Raw genomic sequence first — 17,187 nt, 5'->3', positions numbered from 1 at the left:
TTGGTGATGTTTCTCTCTCATCGGTGTTTCTCCCTCTCCCCCTTCCTCTCTAAAATCAATAAAAATACTGTGGGGGGTTTTTTGTTTTTGTTTTTTTTTAAAGCACCTTAAGTCCTTCCCCTTATTGCAACTCTTCCTTCAACAACTTATATTCTATACTTTTTATTTTATTTATTTTAAATTCTTAGTTTTGCCTAGTTTAAAAAATGTTGTTATTTATTTTAGAGAGAGGGGGAGGGAGGGAGGAGAGAGAAAGAATCATTGATGTGAGAGACAAACATGGATCGGATGCCTCCTGCACTCCCCCTACTAGGGATTGAGCCCACAAACCCCCAGGTATGTGCCCTGACCAGAAATGAACCAGTGACCTTTTGGTGCATGGGACCAATGCTCAACCAACTGGCCATGGTGACCAGGACTATACTTTTTAAAAGTGTAACAAGTTCAACCTGAACATTTTAATGAAGTGATAAGCAATAGAAAGTGGTAAGCTTAAATATCCTGGAGAGAAAAGGGAATACTTTAGAACAGTGGTCAGCAAACCGCAGCTCGCGAGCCACATGCGGCTCTTTGGCCCCTTGAATGTGGCTCTTCCACAAAATACCATGTATGGGCGCACATACAGTGCGATTGAAACTTTTTGGCCCATGCGCAGAAGTTGGTTTTCAGCCTGGGTGAGTCTATTTTGAAGAAGTTTTACTCAACGTACCTATAGTTTAACTAAGACTTAAAACTTTAAGTAAAGTTTATTAAGTTAATTTTAGGGAATGTTGTGGAGTGAAAGAAGATGTAATGTCAAGGATTGAGAAAGGAATGTTGAGATGGTTTGGACATAAAGAGAGGATGAACGAAAGGAGATAGACGAAACAAGTATACAAGACGAGTGTGGATGGGAGAGTTGGAAGGGGTCGACCTCAGCGAACGTACCTCAATCAGATTGAGGACGTTTTTAGCAAAGGCCAGCTTAGGAGTACCCTAATTAAGTTAATAACAATGTACCTACCTATATAGTTTAAGTTTAAAAAATTTGGCTCTCAAAAGAAATTTCAATCGTCATACTGTTGATATTTGGCTGTTGACTAATGAGTTTGCTGACCACTGCTTTAGAACATTAGTCAGTTAAATCTTCTTGTTACAGAACCAGTGTAGCTTACTAAGATAGGCTACATTGATATTTGTGTAGATTAAAATATTCCTAAATTTTGAATTAGCCTTGTAAAGAGAAGTGGATGAAAGGAGTCCTGGGATGTTTTCAAAGTTGAGGATTACAACATCATGTACTAGGTGTGTCAGTTAATAATACGGATTTTGTAATAAAAGAAAACACGATAATTTCAAGAGAGACATTAACAGTGCTTTATTCAAAGTAATGTTCATCGCTAGCTACACATTTCCCCCATCTTTCAGGTAATTTGTGGATACCTTCCCAATAGAACTTTTCTTGTTTTTAGGCAAACAATTTAGAGACCCAATTTTCCTCTTTGTACGTTCTGAAGTGCTGCTCAGAAAGTGCGTGTGCCATGCGCCATCGATTGGAACAAGTGGGAATCTGAAGGAGCAAGGCCTGGTGAATACGGTGGGTGGGTTAATGCTTCCCAGGCAAGATCTTTTAATGTGTCTTTAACTGGTTTTGAAGCGTGTGATGAAGCAAAATTACTTTGCCGTGTCTTCTGGCCCATTCTGGTCATTTTACGATCAAAGGGTGATTCAAATTGATTATTTGTTGTCGGTAGCGATCAGTATTAACGGTTTCACCTGGTTTTCACACCTTCCTGATCCCACCAAACGCAGAGCATTGTCTTCTTTCCGAAGCGATTTGGCCTTGCAGTCGATGTTGATGGTTGAACTGGATCAACCCATAATTTTGTGCGTTTGGGATTCTCAAAATAAATCCACTTTTCATCGCCAGTCACAATTCGATGCAAAAAAAGACTTTCATGACGTAGAAGCAACATTTTACTGATGAGTATTTGTCTTTCCATTTGTCTTTCGTTCAGTTGATGTGGCACCCATTTTCCTTCCTTTAAAATCTTTCCCATGCTTATAAATTATCAGAAATTGTTTGCTGAGCAATGTTTAATCTTTCTGCAAGTTGTTTTTGAGTTTGACACGCATTTTCATCCAATAATGCTTGTAATTGTTGGTCTTCAAACTTTTTTGGTTGACCCAGATGTTCTTTGTCTTTCACATCGAAATCATCACTTGTAAAGAGTTTAAGCCAGCGTTCACAAGGATCTTGAGATGGAGCATGTTCACCATAAGCTTCCTGAAGCTTTCAGCAGCACTTTCCTTCAAAATAAAGTAATGAATTAAAACTTCCCGCAAATGGTCTTTTTCTTTGGCATGAAATCAGACATTTTAAGCATAAAAATATCTATGATGTTAACACCTTCAGAAAATTTGACATCAGTTTTGAAGCTTGCTGTCACTACAACAAAGTAGTATATATATCAGATCGCATATATATCAACATATGTGTAACTCCATCTATTGAAAAAAATCTGCTTTATTAACTAGTACACATGGTAATTATTGTATACCAATGGGAATTCTATCCAGTGCTAAGAGAGTGGATACAGAAGACAGTGATGGGTTAGATAACACAGTGAAAGGGTTGAATTTAAACAGTTCATCTACTACTGTAGCAGTAGATGGTAGCAGTTGGTGAATTTGGTGGTGGGAAAGTATTTCTTTTGCTTCTGTTTTCTTAGCAAATAACAAGCTTATCTGTTGAGATTGGGGTAGTATTCTTGCATGCTTACTTGGGACATGAGATTTTAAATTTACAGTTTTTCAGCCATGCTGACCAGCTTAAGCTGTGTGCATGGTAGGCAGGGAGTTGGGTTAGGGCTTTGCCACAAAATTGACAGGAAGAGGAGGGAGAAAATGGAGAAAAGCAAGGAGTAAACTGAATTAGGACAATGAAAAAGTGGTCATGATGGAGGTAATGGTTACATCAGAGAATTGTTGGTGTGAGATTGTTAGTGTAAGAAAGTAGAATGATCAGAGGTGGTTTCAAGTGTGAGATGCTTGAAACAAAGATTCCAGAGGTATTGCATTCATTGGCGATGAGTGGTTGAGGTTGTGACCTGGAGACAGGTGGCTTAAAAGGAGGGGTCAATAGTTTGAAGTAAGGATTAAAGTTAAAGAATTGAGGGGGCAGGTTGTTGAAAGGATCGTATGTTGCCAAGAATGTATGATAGTGGTGGAAAAGGAGGTATAGCAGGTACCAAAGTTCTTAAAGTGTATGCAGACAAGAGGATTAATAGGAAAAGGGGTGGCTGCCATTACTGGTCCACACCAGTCTAAACCTTTTATGACACCCCAGCATCACCCTTTTCTGATTTCTGGCAGCAAAATGCGTTGAGTTACAGTGGGTGAAGTCGGATGCCATATTGTGTTCCAGTTGACTTCTGAGAAACTATACTTTGGGGTCTTGCAAATGCCCCAGACTTCCTCTTTGAAAGATTTAGCACTTCCTTTTTTCCCTGGCTAAGAGCTGTCCTGGCACCCAGGTCTGAGGAAATCAAGTTAATTGCTTCTGGGCAGGGTGTGTTTTAGTTAATGTGATGTCATAGCTATGGCTTACTCGGGTTATTTTGCTCTTGTGATGCTGTAGTAATGAACTGTTATTTCACTGTTTTACAGAGTGCTTATGATTTCACGTATTTTCGCTGAATTTGTAAAAGAGGCACGTCGATGATGGATTAACACGAACATTGAATTTCTGTGCACAGTTTCAAATTGGAGCATATTGAATTTTCACCCTAGTTCAGCAGCTCTGCTGCTCACTTAAATGCAGATGAATGAAGACCCCATTCGGGAAGACACCTGGCCAGCGGTCCAGAGCTGATGCAGGTAGGCAGTGCAGTTCTCTGCATACCTTACGTATGATAAACTGAAAATAGTTATAAAATTGTAGAATACTTTCACATAATTCCTAGTGGTTTGCTCTTCTTAAAGCTTTGTGATTTGCAGTATTTCATACACATACATGTGAGAAACAGGTTTAGTTTTTTGAGAGGTAGGATCATATTAATTTTTGTCCTGTTGTAGATGTCCAGTAAATTTAGCAAGTGATTTGTAAATACCCAGTTAGTAGGATTACAGTCAATAAAGGAATTGTCATTTCATTTTGAAAGAGGAAGTGAAAATGAGATGAATAGATGAGCATTAGATTTACTAAGATTTAGGATATTTATAACAATTTGAAGGAAAAAAGATAAACTGCAGGTTTTGTGACAGCTAATACAACTAGAATAGAAGTTTAGACTTTGCATGATTTTTACCCATCCTCAAATCTTAATAGGCTACACTATAAAATAAGTAAGTGATGTTTTCTGTGGGACCCAGGTTCTTCTCCATTACAGAACACATTTGAAAACAATGTATCATAACATTTTAAGGTTCTTTGATAAAATGAATCTGAGAATTACGCTAGTGAAATTATTAATCTTACAGAAATGGTTGCTCTGTGATTTAGAACTATTTCTTATGTTTATTAACTATAGTATTTGGAATTCCTTTATAAGAGCCACAGGGATTCAGATTTTTATGTACCCTTCATCTCTTTTTTATTTTAGATTCTCTTTTATTGTACTACGTTATAATAATATTGGTGTAACTGTTCAATATTTGTCAATAAGATTAACTTTCAGTAGTGATGGCAGACTGAAGTGTAAGTCATATGAGAGTTTGTTACTCTGTTCCCAGCTCTCATCAGCCCTATCCTGCTCTCATTATTCATATGAACATTGGTGCATTTTGTAACTTCTTGAGTCTTGGTTTTTCTGATTTAAACAATGGAACTGTTAGGGTAGGTACTTGTTGGGGATATTATGAGGTGTAAACGAGCTTATGCATGTTTGGTGCTTAGCTAGGTTCCTGGCACATTATAGCTGCTGTACAAAAAGCATTATGATTGGTGACCATATTGTTTACAATGAAGTATTTTCTATTTCAATTTAATAGTTGTAGATATTACCATCAGGTTTTTGTTGATCAATGAAATCTCCCACATTTGTCATTTGAATAGTTGGGTTTTCCTAAGTTCTTTTTATGCACACCATTCCAAATTCAACATTCTTATTTTCTTCATTGAGTTTGAAATCATCTTAGAAGTGAGCTAATTAAGGTGATGTGTGTATGGTATAAGTAATTGAAAGAGCTAAACCAGGGGGTGTTACTATATTTGAGGGAGAGATTGTGAATCCTGTCAAGTACGTTGATCTTATAATTTCTGTTTTTATTTTTGGTGTTTTAGGGGGTCTCCAGTATAGTAACTTTTTATGCTTAATATATAGTAAATGAAATATTAGTTACCACTGTACTTCTAAGAAAATGTCTGCATGGCCTCTGCAGCAACCTGGTGATGTATTTATGTTGTTAAAAAATTTGAATTTAAGAGAGTTCACAGAAAGGTTTTTATTGAAAGGGGGAAAGGACTGAGGTTAGTAGCCATTGGTGAAGAATCATTCATTTCTATAAAGAAATCAAGAAAACTTCACAGTAATTGGCTTTTTGTAACTGAAAACTTAGGATGCCAGAAGCTTTTGCTAATTACTTTTAAGTGTTTTCCAGTTTCACATTTCTTACATATGTTTTGGAGTGGTATCTATTTCAGGTGCTTTAGTGGCCAGTGGAAAATTAAGTAAAGCAACAGTCTTTGTCTACACTGTATAAAAAAATGGGTTGATGGAATTTTTTCAATAACAAAAACAAGCTCGTTGCTTTTGGCATTGCTAAATACACCTTCAGAATATACAGTTTTAAATAAATTCATGGGAACATGTACTTTCCAGAAAGGAACCACTTTTCTGGAAGTCAGCAACCCATGTGGTCTACCAAGTTATAAACCTGTTTTCCACTAAGTGTTTTTTGAGCTTTGCATTAAAAAATGATTTAATGGTAGAATAAACAATAATGTGATCTTACATTTTCTGACTCTTCCTTATTTCTTAGAGCATGTGGCATTAAGCTAAAGATAAGTAGGTACTCTATTGGCCTATTGTTAGGCCATGAGGTCATACTGTTTTCCACTTATGTGATAGAACCTATTTTAGAAAGATTGCTGACTCCTTGATCAGTATTGATTATAAAATTGTCTTAATCATTCTTCTTGTTAACAAAGACTAAGCGTCTGTTGCTGTTAAATCCCTGTATCAGTAATGAATGTGCCCTTTACAAATAATGAAAATTCACGGAAAGAGGGTTGTTGTTTTTTCTTATGTAACAGGAAGCCCAGGTAGGCATTCCAGAGTTGGTATGGTGGTTCAGCTATGCCCTTAGGCTGGTGCCATCCCAAAGGTAAAGGCTGGGGGCTTCAACAGTCCAGCTCCTAAGTCTTTTTCTAGGTGGATAGCTGGGCTTCTCACATGGAGGTTCTCAGAGGAAGTGTCCTAAGAGGAACTGGAACAGCTGCGTGGTCTCTTCTATCTGAGCCTCGGAAGCCTTACAGGTTCACTTCTGCTGGATTCTGTTCCTTGAGGCAGTCCAGGCGCCTGCCCAAGTTTCAAGGGAGGGAGCATGTGCTGTGCTGAATGAGAGTCATGTCAAAGAATTTAAACTGCCACCATGGTAAATACCGGGTAGTGTTTAACATAGAGTGTGAGTGAGTCAGTGAAAATTCGAAATGGAATTTTTACATTTTTAAATATAGTTTAATATATTAGTGAGTTTTATTTTAAAGATAACAGGTTTATATATCTAATGACATTGGGCAGTAAGTCCTATTGTATGGTATAACTTTTTTCATATATTTTTCCTTTAGAGTTAGCCTCCATTTTTACTATTTTACCAAATAGCTGCAATTTTCCTCCTTTTATGGCATCTATATTATAAAAGGCCAATGACCATAACACTGTAATGACCAAACGACTGGTCATCAGGAGGTGCATTGATGGGTCTGGTGGCGCGGCGTGTCTTGGTCTCGCAGTGTGGTGGGTCTGGGGTCCCGTGCGACTTTGTGTGCTGGGCCTCTAGTACTTTAATAAAAATTCGTAGTTGAAAATGTCAAATAGTGCCAAAGACTTATAGCAAAAAGGTAGGCACTCCAGCTCTGTCTGGTGTGGTTCAGTTGGTTGGAGAGTCACCTTGTACAATAAAAGGTGGCTGGTTCAATTCCATCAGCCCCTCACTCAGGCTGGCCAGGCACCCAAGCAGGACCTCCACCCTCATCCAGGACACCCTTCACGGCAAACCAGCCGGCCCCACCCATGCACCATGCCTCTATCCTATATAATAAAAGGGTAATATGCAAACTGACCCTAACAGCAGAACAACTGGGAATGACTGGTCACTATGACACACACTGACCACCAGGGGACAGATGCTCAATGCAGGAGCTGCCCCCTGGTGGTCAGTGCACTCCCACAGGGGGAGCTCTGCCTCAGCCACAAGCCAGGTTGATGGCTGTCAGTACAGCGGTGGTGGTGGGAGCCTCTCCCGTCTCCTAAGCAGTGCTAAGGATGTCAGACTGCAGCTTAGGCCTGCTCTCCACTGGCAAATGGACATCCCCCGAGGGCTGCCGGGTTGCCAGAGGGATGTCTGACTGCCAGCTTAGGCCCAATCTCCCCCAGGGAGCGAGCCCAAACCAGCAGGTGGTCATCCCCCGAGGGGTCTGAGACTGTGAGAGGGCACAGGCCAGGCTGAGGGACACTCCCCGCCCCGGCACAAATTTTTGTGCACCAGGACTCTAGTCTTATCTAAGAAAAGAGAAACATGCAAATTGACCGTACCTCCACTCCACTCACAAGCCACACCCACCAACCAATCAGGAGCGAGTATGCAAATAAACCCAACCAAGATGTTGGTGGCCACGGAGCTGGATTGAACAGGAGGCTTGGGTTGCCCCTCGCAATGGAGGAAGCCAAGCTTCCCTCCTGCCCTGGCCAGCTGTGGGCTCCGCTCAAGGCTACAAAGTTTCAATTATAGAAGATAAATAAATCCCAGATACCTGCTTCCAGCGGGTGTGGCCTCTGCTCAAGGAGGGGCTGGGAGCCTCGGTTGCCAGGGGCAACCCAGGCTTCGACCCAGACCAAGGCTACAAAGTTTCAATTATAGAAGTTAAATAAATCCTAGATACCTGCTTCTAGCCCAGCCGTGGGCAAACTACGCCCTGCGGGCCGGATCCGGCCCGTTTGAAATGAATAAAACTAAAAAAAAAAAAAAAAAGGCCGTACCCTTTTATGTAATGATGTTTACTTTGAATTTATATTAGTTCACACAAACACTCCATCCATGCTTTTGTTCCGGCCCTCCGGTCCAGTTTAAGAACCCATTGTGGCCCTCGAGTCAGAAAGTTTGCCCACCCCTGTTCTATCCCATTGGCGTGGCCAGCCTGAAAACGGCCATCAGCCCCTCACCCAGGCTGGCCAGGCACCCCAGTGGGGACCCCCACCCTGAAGGGGGTGTGGCCAGCTTGAAAACAGCCCTCAGCCCCTCACCCAGGCTGGCCACACCGCCCCCCCAGTGGGGACCCTCATCCCATGGGGGCATGGCCGGCCTGCAAGCCACCACAGGCCCCTCGCCTAGGCCGCCCCACGCCCCAAGGGAACCCCCACCCTGATCCGGGACACCCTTCAGGGCAAACCAGCCGGTCCGCACCTGTGCACCAGGTCTCTATCTATACTAATAAAAGGGTAATATGCTAATTAGACTGGGAGACCTTCCAGGAGACCTTCCGGACGTGCTTCTGGACAAAGCCATGGTGGCGGGGCCAAGGTCGAGGCAGTTAGAGGCTAAGAGGGGAGGGCAGTTGTGGGTGATCAGGCTTGTGGGGGATGGGGCCTTTGGGGGTAAGCAGACCAGCAGGGGGGCCAGTTGGGGGCAAGCAGGCCATTAGTGGGTGTCAGTTGGAGGTGATCAGGACAGTAGGGGGGGCGGGTTTGGAGTGAGCAGGCCTGCAGGGGGTCAGTTGGGGGCGAGCAGGCCAGTGGAGAGGGAAACTGGGGGTAAGCAGGCCAGCGGGGGGTGGGGGGGCAGTTGGCGGTGAGCAGGCTGGTGGGAGGGGCATTTGGGGACAAGCAGGCCGGTGGCGGGGGACAATTGGGGGCAAGCAGGCTGGCAAGCAGAGTGGTTAGGGGCAAGCAGGCAGGCAGGTGAGTGGTTAGGAACCAGCAGTACTGGATTGCGAGAGGGATGTCCAACTGCCGGTTTAGGCCCAATCCCTGTAAACTGGCAGTAGGACATCCTTCAAGGGGTCCCAGATTGGAGAGGGTGCAGGCCGGGCTGAGGACACCCCCTCCCCTGTGCACGAATTTCGTGCACTGAGCCACTAGTGTGGAATAAGAGTGGTGAGAGTGGACATCCTTCTCTGGTTCCTGATCTTAGGGGAAAAGCTTTGTTTTTTGCCATTTGAATTTGATGTTAGCTGAGGCCTTTATTATATTGAAGTACTGTCCTTCTATTCCTGTTTTTTTTTTTTTTAATATATTTTATTGATTTTTACAGAGAGGAAGGGAGAGAGATAGAGAGTTAGAAACATCGACGAGAGAGAAACATCGATCAGCTGCCTCCTGCACATCCCCCACTGGGGACATGCCCGCAACCCAGGCACATGCCCTTGACCGGAATCGAACCCGGGACCCTTCAGTCCGCAGGCCGACGCTCTATCCACTGAGCCAAACCGGTTTCGGCCTATTCCTGTTTTATTGAGGGTTTTAATCATAACTGGATGTTGCATCTTATCAAATGCTTTTTCTGCATTTATTGATGAGGTCATATGATATTTTTCCTTCCTTTTATTAATGTGGTTATTACATTGATTGATATGTGTATGTTGAACCATCCTTGTGCCCCTGAAATGATTCTCACTTGATTGTGATGTATCATTTTTTGGATGTACTGTTGTATTCGATTTGCTAGTATTTTGTTTAGGATTTTAGATCTGTATTCATCACAGATATTGGTCTATAGTTTCTTTTCGTGTGTTATCTTTGCCAGGTTTTGGTATCAGGGTTATTTGGCAGCCTCGTAGAATGTATTAGGCAGTATTGCCTCTAATTTTTTGTAAGAGTTTGAGAGGATAGGTTTTAAATCTTCTTTGAATGTTTGGTGGAATTGACTGGTGATGCTATCTGGTCCTGGACTTTTGTTTTTTTGGGAGGTTGATAGTTGTTTTAATTTCCTCACTGCTGATCGGTCTATTTAGATTTTCTAATTCTTCATGATTTAGTCTAGGAAGGATATATAAATTTCTAGGTACTTATCTATTTCTTCTAGGTTATTGAATTTGATGGCATATAGTCTTTCATAATATTCTAGTATGATCCTTTGTATATCTGTGATGCCTGTGGTGACTTCTCTCTCATTTTTGATTTTGTTTATATAAGTCTTTTCCCTTTACTAAGTCTAGCCAGGGATTGTAAATTTTATTAATATTTTCAAAGAACCAACTCTGTTTTATTAAAATTTTGTAGTCTTTTTGTTCTCTTATTTCATCTTACTCTGCTCTAATTTTTATTATTTCCTTTCTCCTTGCTGACTTTGGGTTGCTTTTGTTCTTTTTGTAGTACCTATAAGATGTGATGTTAGGTTGTTTACTTGGGATTACTCTTGGTTGAGATAGGCCTGTAATGATATAAAGTTCCCTCTTGTTACTGCTTTCGCTGCATACCAGAAGTTTTGGTATTTTGTATTGTCATTCTCAGTTCTCTCTATATATCTTTTGATCTCATCTTTTATTTCTTCTTTGACTCAGTCATTTTTTGGTAGTATGTTGTTTAATCTCCAAGTATTTGTGGGCTTCTTTTCTTCCTTTCTGCAGTTGATTTCTAGTTTTAAGGCATCATGGTCAGAGGATATGCTTGGTGTAATTTCAATCTTCTTGAATTTTTTGATGCTTATTTTGTAATCAAAATACAGTCTTGAGAATGTTTCAAGTGTGTGGGAGAAGAATGTAGAATCTGATGTTCTGGGATGAAGTGTTCTGTAAATGTAATTTTGTCCATTTGGTCTGGTGTTTCATTTAATGCTGGTGTTTGTTTATTGATTTTTTTGTTTGGTTGATCTGTCTAGAGCTGTCAATGGAGTATTAAGGTCTCCAATTATGATTGTGTTTTGATCTGTTTCTCCCTTTAGTTCTGTAAGTAGTTTTATATATTTCGGTGCTCCCTGGTTGGGTGCATATATATTAAGAAGTGTTGTGTTTTCTTGATGTACTGTTTTCTTTATCATTATAAAGCAGTGGTTCTCAACCTTCCTAATGCCACGACCCTTTAATACAGTTCCTCATGTTGTGGTGACCCCCAATTTCATTGTTACAAATTGAACATAATTAAAGCATAGTGATTAATCACAAAAACAATATGTAATTATATATGTGTTTTCCGATGGTCTTAGGCGACCCCTGTGAAAGGGTCGTTTGACCCCCAAAGGGATCGCGACCCACAGGTTGAGAACCCCTGTTATAAAGTATCCTTCTTTGTCTCTTTTTTCTTTTATCTTGAAATCTATGTTGTCGTATATAAGGATGGCTACACCTGCTTTATTGTGTTATTGCTTAGAGAGTCATTTGTTAACCTTTTACTTTGAATCTACCTTTGTCTTTGCAGCTCAGATATGTCTCTTTATAGGCAGCGTATGGTTGGGTTTTGTTTTTTAATCCATTCTGCAACTCTGCCTCTTTATTGGTGAATTCAGACTATTTACATTTAGGGTAATTATTGATGTATGAGGATTTCCTATAGCCATTTTATTTTTTGTTTTGTGGTAGCTCTGTGCCTCCATTGGTTCTTTTCCTTTATGTTTCTGTGTTATTTTTGTTTGGTGGTATTCCATATATCTTTCATCTGTTTCCTTTTTTGTTTGTTTGTTTGTTTGTTTTTGTTTTTTCCCTTTTTTTTTTTTTTTTAAGCTATATGTCCTGGTTTGGGATTTTTGTGTGTGGTTACCATCCTATACTAATAAAAGAGAAAAATGGTAATTGGCGTACAACCGATACCTTTTTCATTGGCTAATCAGCGAGATATGCAAATTAACTGTCAGCCAAGATGGCGGCTGGCAGCCAGGCAGCTGAGAATAGGAGGCTTGGTTGCCCCGGCGATGGAGAAAGTCAAGGATCCCCGCAGCTGCGGGGCTCTGAGCTCCTGAAGCAACAACTCCAAAAGATACAATGTTTCAATTATAGAAGCTAAAAGATGGCGGTTAATTTGCATACTCAGGCTCCAAGCAGAGCGAAGCCAAACAGCCCTGAAGCAGCAGGGCAGAGAGGCCTCAGGGCCTGGGATCAGCGGAGCCGAGAGACCTCCCAGCCCCGGTGATCAGCGGAGCCGAGAGGCCTCAGGGCCTGGGATCAGCGGAGCCGAGAGACCTCCCGGCCCCGGTGATCAGCGGAGCCGAGAGGCCTCAGGGCCTGGGATCAGCGGAGCCGAGAGGCCTCCCGGCCCCGGTGATCAGCGGAGTCGGAGGCCCCACGATCAGCGGAGCCGAGAGGCCTCCCGGCCCCGGTGATCAGCGGAGCCGAGAGGCCTCCCGGCCCCGGTGATCAGCGGATCCGAGAGGCCTCCCGGCCCCGGTGATCAGCGGAGTCGGAGGCCCCGCGATCGGCGGAGCCGAGAGGCCTCCCGCTCCGGTGATCAGCAGAGCCGAGAGGCCTCCCGGCCCCGGTGATCAGCGGAGCCGAGAGGCCTCCCGGCCCCGGTGATCAGCGGAGTCGGAGGCCCCGCGATCAGCGGAGCCGAGAGGCCTCCCGCCCCGGTGATCAGCGGAGCCGAGAGGCCTCCGGGCCAGGGATCAGGGGAGCCGAGAGGCGTCCTGGCCCTGGGATCAGCGGAGCAGCGAGGCTTCCCAGCACCGGGATCAGTGTGACAGGGTGCGGAGCCCCAACCCTCTGATCGGCCCTGCTCTGTGCATGACAGGAGTGGCGCTGCAACCTCCCTATGGACCCTGCCTTGAGTGTGACAGGGGGTGGTGCCCCAACCCCCCAATCGGCCCTACCCTGAGCATGACTGAGAGTGGCATGGCAACCTCCCAATCCGCCCTGCTCTGTGCATGACAGGAGGCGGGGCCCCAACTCCCCAATGGGCCCTGCTCTGAGCCCGACCAGGGGTTACACCTAGGATTAGGCCTGCCCTCTGCCACCCGGGAGCAGGCCTAAACCAGCAGGTCCTTATCTCCTGATGGGTCCCAGACTGTGAGAGGGCACAGGCCAGGCTGAGGGACCTCCTCTCCCAACCCCGAGTGCACAAATTTTTGTGCACCGGGCCTCTAGTTAGGTGTATAAAGAATTAAGTTACATATATAATCTGTAGTTTTTTCCTTTTGAGTGCATCTGATTTTTATTTTCCTTTGCCAGTTCAGACCTTTCCCCTTCCCTTGTATGTTTTTGTTGTCACAAATTATCCCTGTCTATGCTGTAATTTTTTTAGTTGTCTTAATCGTAGTGTTGTTACCTTATGTTTTATGTTTCAGGTAGAATAACTCCCTTGAGTATTTCCTGCAGTGGAGGTTTTCTGGTGATAAAATCCCTCAGCTTCTGTATGTCTGGGAATATCTTTATTTCTCTTTCATATTTAAAGAGTAATTTTGCTGGATATATTATTCATGGCTGATAATTCCTCTCTTTCAGACGTTTGAATATTTGGTTCCACTCTCTTCTGGATTGTAGAGTTTCTGCTGAGAAATCAGATGAAAATGGGTTTTCCTTTGTAGGTCACTTCCTTCATTTCCCTGGCTGCTTTGAGAATTTTTTCTTTTACGTTTTGACAGCTTCAATACCATGTGCCTTGGAGAGGGCTTCTTTGGATTGAGGTAAATAGGTGTTCTATTTGCTTCTTGGATTTGAGGATTTAGTTCTTTCCATAGATTTGGGAAGTTCTCATCCACTATTTGTTTTAATAGACTCTCCATTCCATGCTCCCTGTCTTCCTCCTCTGCAGTGCCTATAATTCTAATACTGCTTTTTCTGATGCAGTCAGATAGGTTTCGTAGAGTCTTTTCATTTTCCTTTATTCTCAGGTCTCTCTCTTCTTTCTTCTGTGTCATTTCTTGATTCCTATCTTTGGTATCACTAGTTATGTCCTCTAATTCAGCGGTTCTCAACCTGTGGGTTGCTACCCCTGAAAATACATCCTGCATATCAGATATTTACATTATGATTCATAACAGTAGCAAAATTACAGTTATGAAGTAGCAGTGGAAGTAATTTTATGGTTGGGGGTCACCACAACATGAGGAACGGTATTAAAGGGTCGCGGCATTAGGAAGGTTGAGAACCACTGCTTGGTTCTGTTTTCTATGCTCAGTAGATCACTCTTTATCTCCTTAATTGCATGCTTCATTTCCAGGATTTCTGATGGGTTCTTTTTAAAATTTCACTTTCCTTGTTAAAATACTCATTTTGTTCATTGATTTGTTTTCTGAGTGCACTGAATTGCCTGTCAGTATTTTCTCGCATCTGAGTATTTTCAGAACTACAGAGTTGAAATCTCTGTCATTTATATCACATATATCCATGTGTTCCAGCCTGCTTTCTAGGGATTTTTCATTTTCTTTCTGGTCATTTTCGTTGCTATGGTTTTTCAAGGTATTTACTATCCTTCTTTGTTTTTGCATTTATCTCTGAAGAGGTCTTTCTACTATATTCTAGTAGATGGTGCTAATAGAATTTTTACCTCTGTGGTCTCCCAGATTTGAACCTTCACAGCTTCCATAGGACAATACAGCCGCACTGCCGGGGGTGGGGGGTATGTTTTATCTTCACCATAACGGTTGCCATTATGCCCCAAGCACCCATCCTGGAGGTCAGTCACAGAGGGAAACAGCGATTCTATTGCAATAGCTCCTGGTTTACAGATAATATGCTCCTGGACCTGACTATAAGGGCAGTGGGAGGCGATTCTTGGAGTTGAAAGCAGCGGCAGGGTTCTGTGGTTCTCTTTCTCTGTGGGACAGAGGGGGTCTCTCAGGTATGTGTGGGTGTGTGGGTTAAGCAGGGATTTCTTTGTTGAATTATATATGGTAACTTGTTGAAATGTCTGTGGGAGAGGAAAAGTTGTGCCCTTACACTGCCATTCCTCTGAAGTCGCTATTATTTATTTCATAGATGTAAGTAGCTTATATCTCTGAGGCTCAATATTATATTTTTTTAAAGCTTTTCTTGAATTAGCTCTGCCTCTTATGTGTGTCTTTGTGTCTCTTTGCTTTTAGTCTCTGTGTTTCATCCGGAGGTTTCTCTTAAATGTCTTTCAGTCTAAGGCAGATCTTCTAGCAGGGCACAGAGAAGTTGATTGGAATCTGTGTGTGTGAAAGTGGGCCTTGTTTCCTGGTGGACTTCACATATATTATTGGGGCCTTCACATGTTACTACTTGTGGGTGTTTTCTCTATAGAGATTTCAGATTTCCTGCTTGTATGAAAATATCACATATCAGATTTCCTGATTTCACCCTAAAAAGTTATAAAGTCCTACTCCTTTTCCTCCTGTTGAAGTGGCACCCTCAGCAATGACTGCTGGTCTTTCAAAGCGGGGCTTATTAAATGGCTACGCAGCAGGGAGAGTGTCACCTTGATAGCTTCCAGGGAAATTTCACAGGGGGAAAAGGTGCTCACAGGGGAGGAATGAGTGAACTGAGAGGGTTAGAGGCAGTGAGTGTGGTGTGGAGGGGCATTGTTGAGTATTGCTAATCCAGTTGAGTTGCTGGAACATATTTGTGTGAATTCAGATGTTCCAAAGATAAAGACCAAAGTTAAGTTAAAAGTTGGTAGTTTTTGGACATGTGTCTGAATGCGCTTCTGTTAGAAAAGTTTAGTGTGCATAGTTTTTCTTGTCCATCATGGTTTAGTGCAGTTTTTTATTTTTTATTGATTGATTGATTTGTAGAGAGGAAGGAAGAGGGAAAATCATTGATTTGTTGTTCCACTTATTTACAGATTCATTGGTTGACTCTTGTATGTGCCCTGACTGGGGTTTGAACCTGCAACCTTGGCGTATTGGTACAATACTCTTATCAACTGAGCTATCGGGCCAGGGCAGTTTAGTGTAGTTTAACTATTTTGTGAGTCCTAAAACACGTAATTTGTAAATACGACTGTTTTCTCACTTCTGTCAACAAAAGAGATGTAGGTACCTAGTAAAGAATCTTGTTCTGTTTTCCACTGAAAAATCTGTGATGCTCATAGAGGTAATATAACCCACTTTCCATTACAAACTGACATCAGTGACTATATATACACACCTATCTACTTTTCTGTTTTCCACTAAACTGTATGTCCTGGTGGCCACTCCTTAGCAATGTACAGGGATCTTCCTCATGGCTCTTTTCAATTATATAAAATTAATTTGTGTGGATGTAGCATATTAGTTTGTTCAGTAGTCAGTCATTTGGACATTCGGGTTGTTTCTACATTACTGCTATCAGAAATAATAATTGCAGTGGTCCATATATGCCTTATCAGTGTTTTCATTGGGATAGATGCCCAATAGGAGGGAGGATTGAGTCAAATCTTTTTTTAAAAATAATTTCATTTTATTTTATTAATAGCAGTGAGGAAGGGAGAGGGAGAGATAGAAACATTGATGAGAATCATTGATTGGCTGCCTCCTGCACACCCCCTACTGGGGATCGAACCCACAACCTGGGCATGTGCCCTGACTAGGAATCAAACTGTGACCTCCTGGTTCATAGGTTGACACTCAACCCCTGTGCTACACCTGCCGGAAAAGATTGAGTCATATCTTAGTGCCTGTGTAATTCTGTGGGATGCCACCAGATTCCCCTCCATGACCTTGTACCATTTTCATTCCTACCAGCAAGCAGTATGGATATGTTTCTCCTACTGTCTTTCCAGAGTAGTATATTCCCAACTACATGGATTTTTTTCCATCCGATGGGTGAGAAATGGTGTGTCTCAGTGTAGTTTAAGTGTGAGGCTGAATATCTTGTCATGTAAGGGCCTGTTTGGCTTTCCTTTTTCTGTCCTTATCTCACCCATTTTAGTCTCCTTTCAGAAGCTCTTTTGAAAAATGTCAATTATTAATCTTTATGATAAGACTAATTTATCTTCCTACTGTGTGGTGCTGGCTTCTTGACAGCTCCGTGAGTCCCTGGTCTCTTGCTTCATCTCTATGGCTCTCAGCCAGCTTCACAGATGCCCTTTTGGCCAGGGTTATATCTGTGGTTGCTTGGCTCATGTGTGTTTATGGTGCACTTTTCTCTCTTGGTTTCTTAAGAGTATCCTCTGAAACATG

General features: G+C 42.3%; 1 protein-coding gene across 2 annotated transcripts in view; it reads left to right on the top strand.

Moving 5' to 3' along the window:
- SPIN1 (spindlin 1) overlaps positions 1-17,187 on the top strand; it is a 94,925-nt gene that overhangs the window by 33,655 nt on the left and 44,083 nt on the right. Inside the window, exon 2 of one of the 2 annotated variants that reach the window (XM_059656374.1) lies at positions 3,649-3,858. The exons of the other annotated variant lie outside the window; for it this stretch is intronic. Coding sequence (XP_059512357.1) covers positions 3,807-3,858 — 52 coding nt within the window. The 5' untranslated portion in view covers positions 3,649-3,806. The remainder of the gene's footprint in view (positions 1-3,648; positions 3,859-17,187) is intronic. 2 annotated transcript variants of the gene reach the window in all.

This window comes from Myotis daubentonii, chromosome 11, assembly GCF_963259705.1.
Source record: "Myotis daubentonii chromosome 11, mMyoDau2.1, whole genome shotgun sequence".
Classification (NCBI taxonomy): domain Eukaryota; kingdom Metazoa; phylum Chordata; class Mammalia; order Chiroptera; family Vespertilionidae; genus Myotis; species Myotis daubentonii.
Note: the sequence above shows the minus strand (reverse complement) of the source record. Positions and strands in the feature narration are given on the sequence as shown.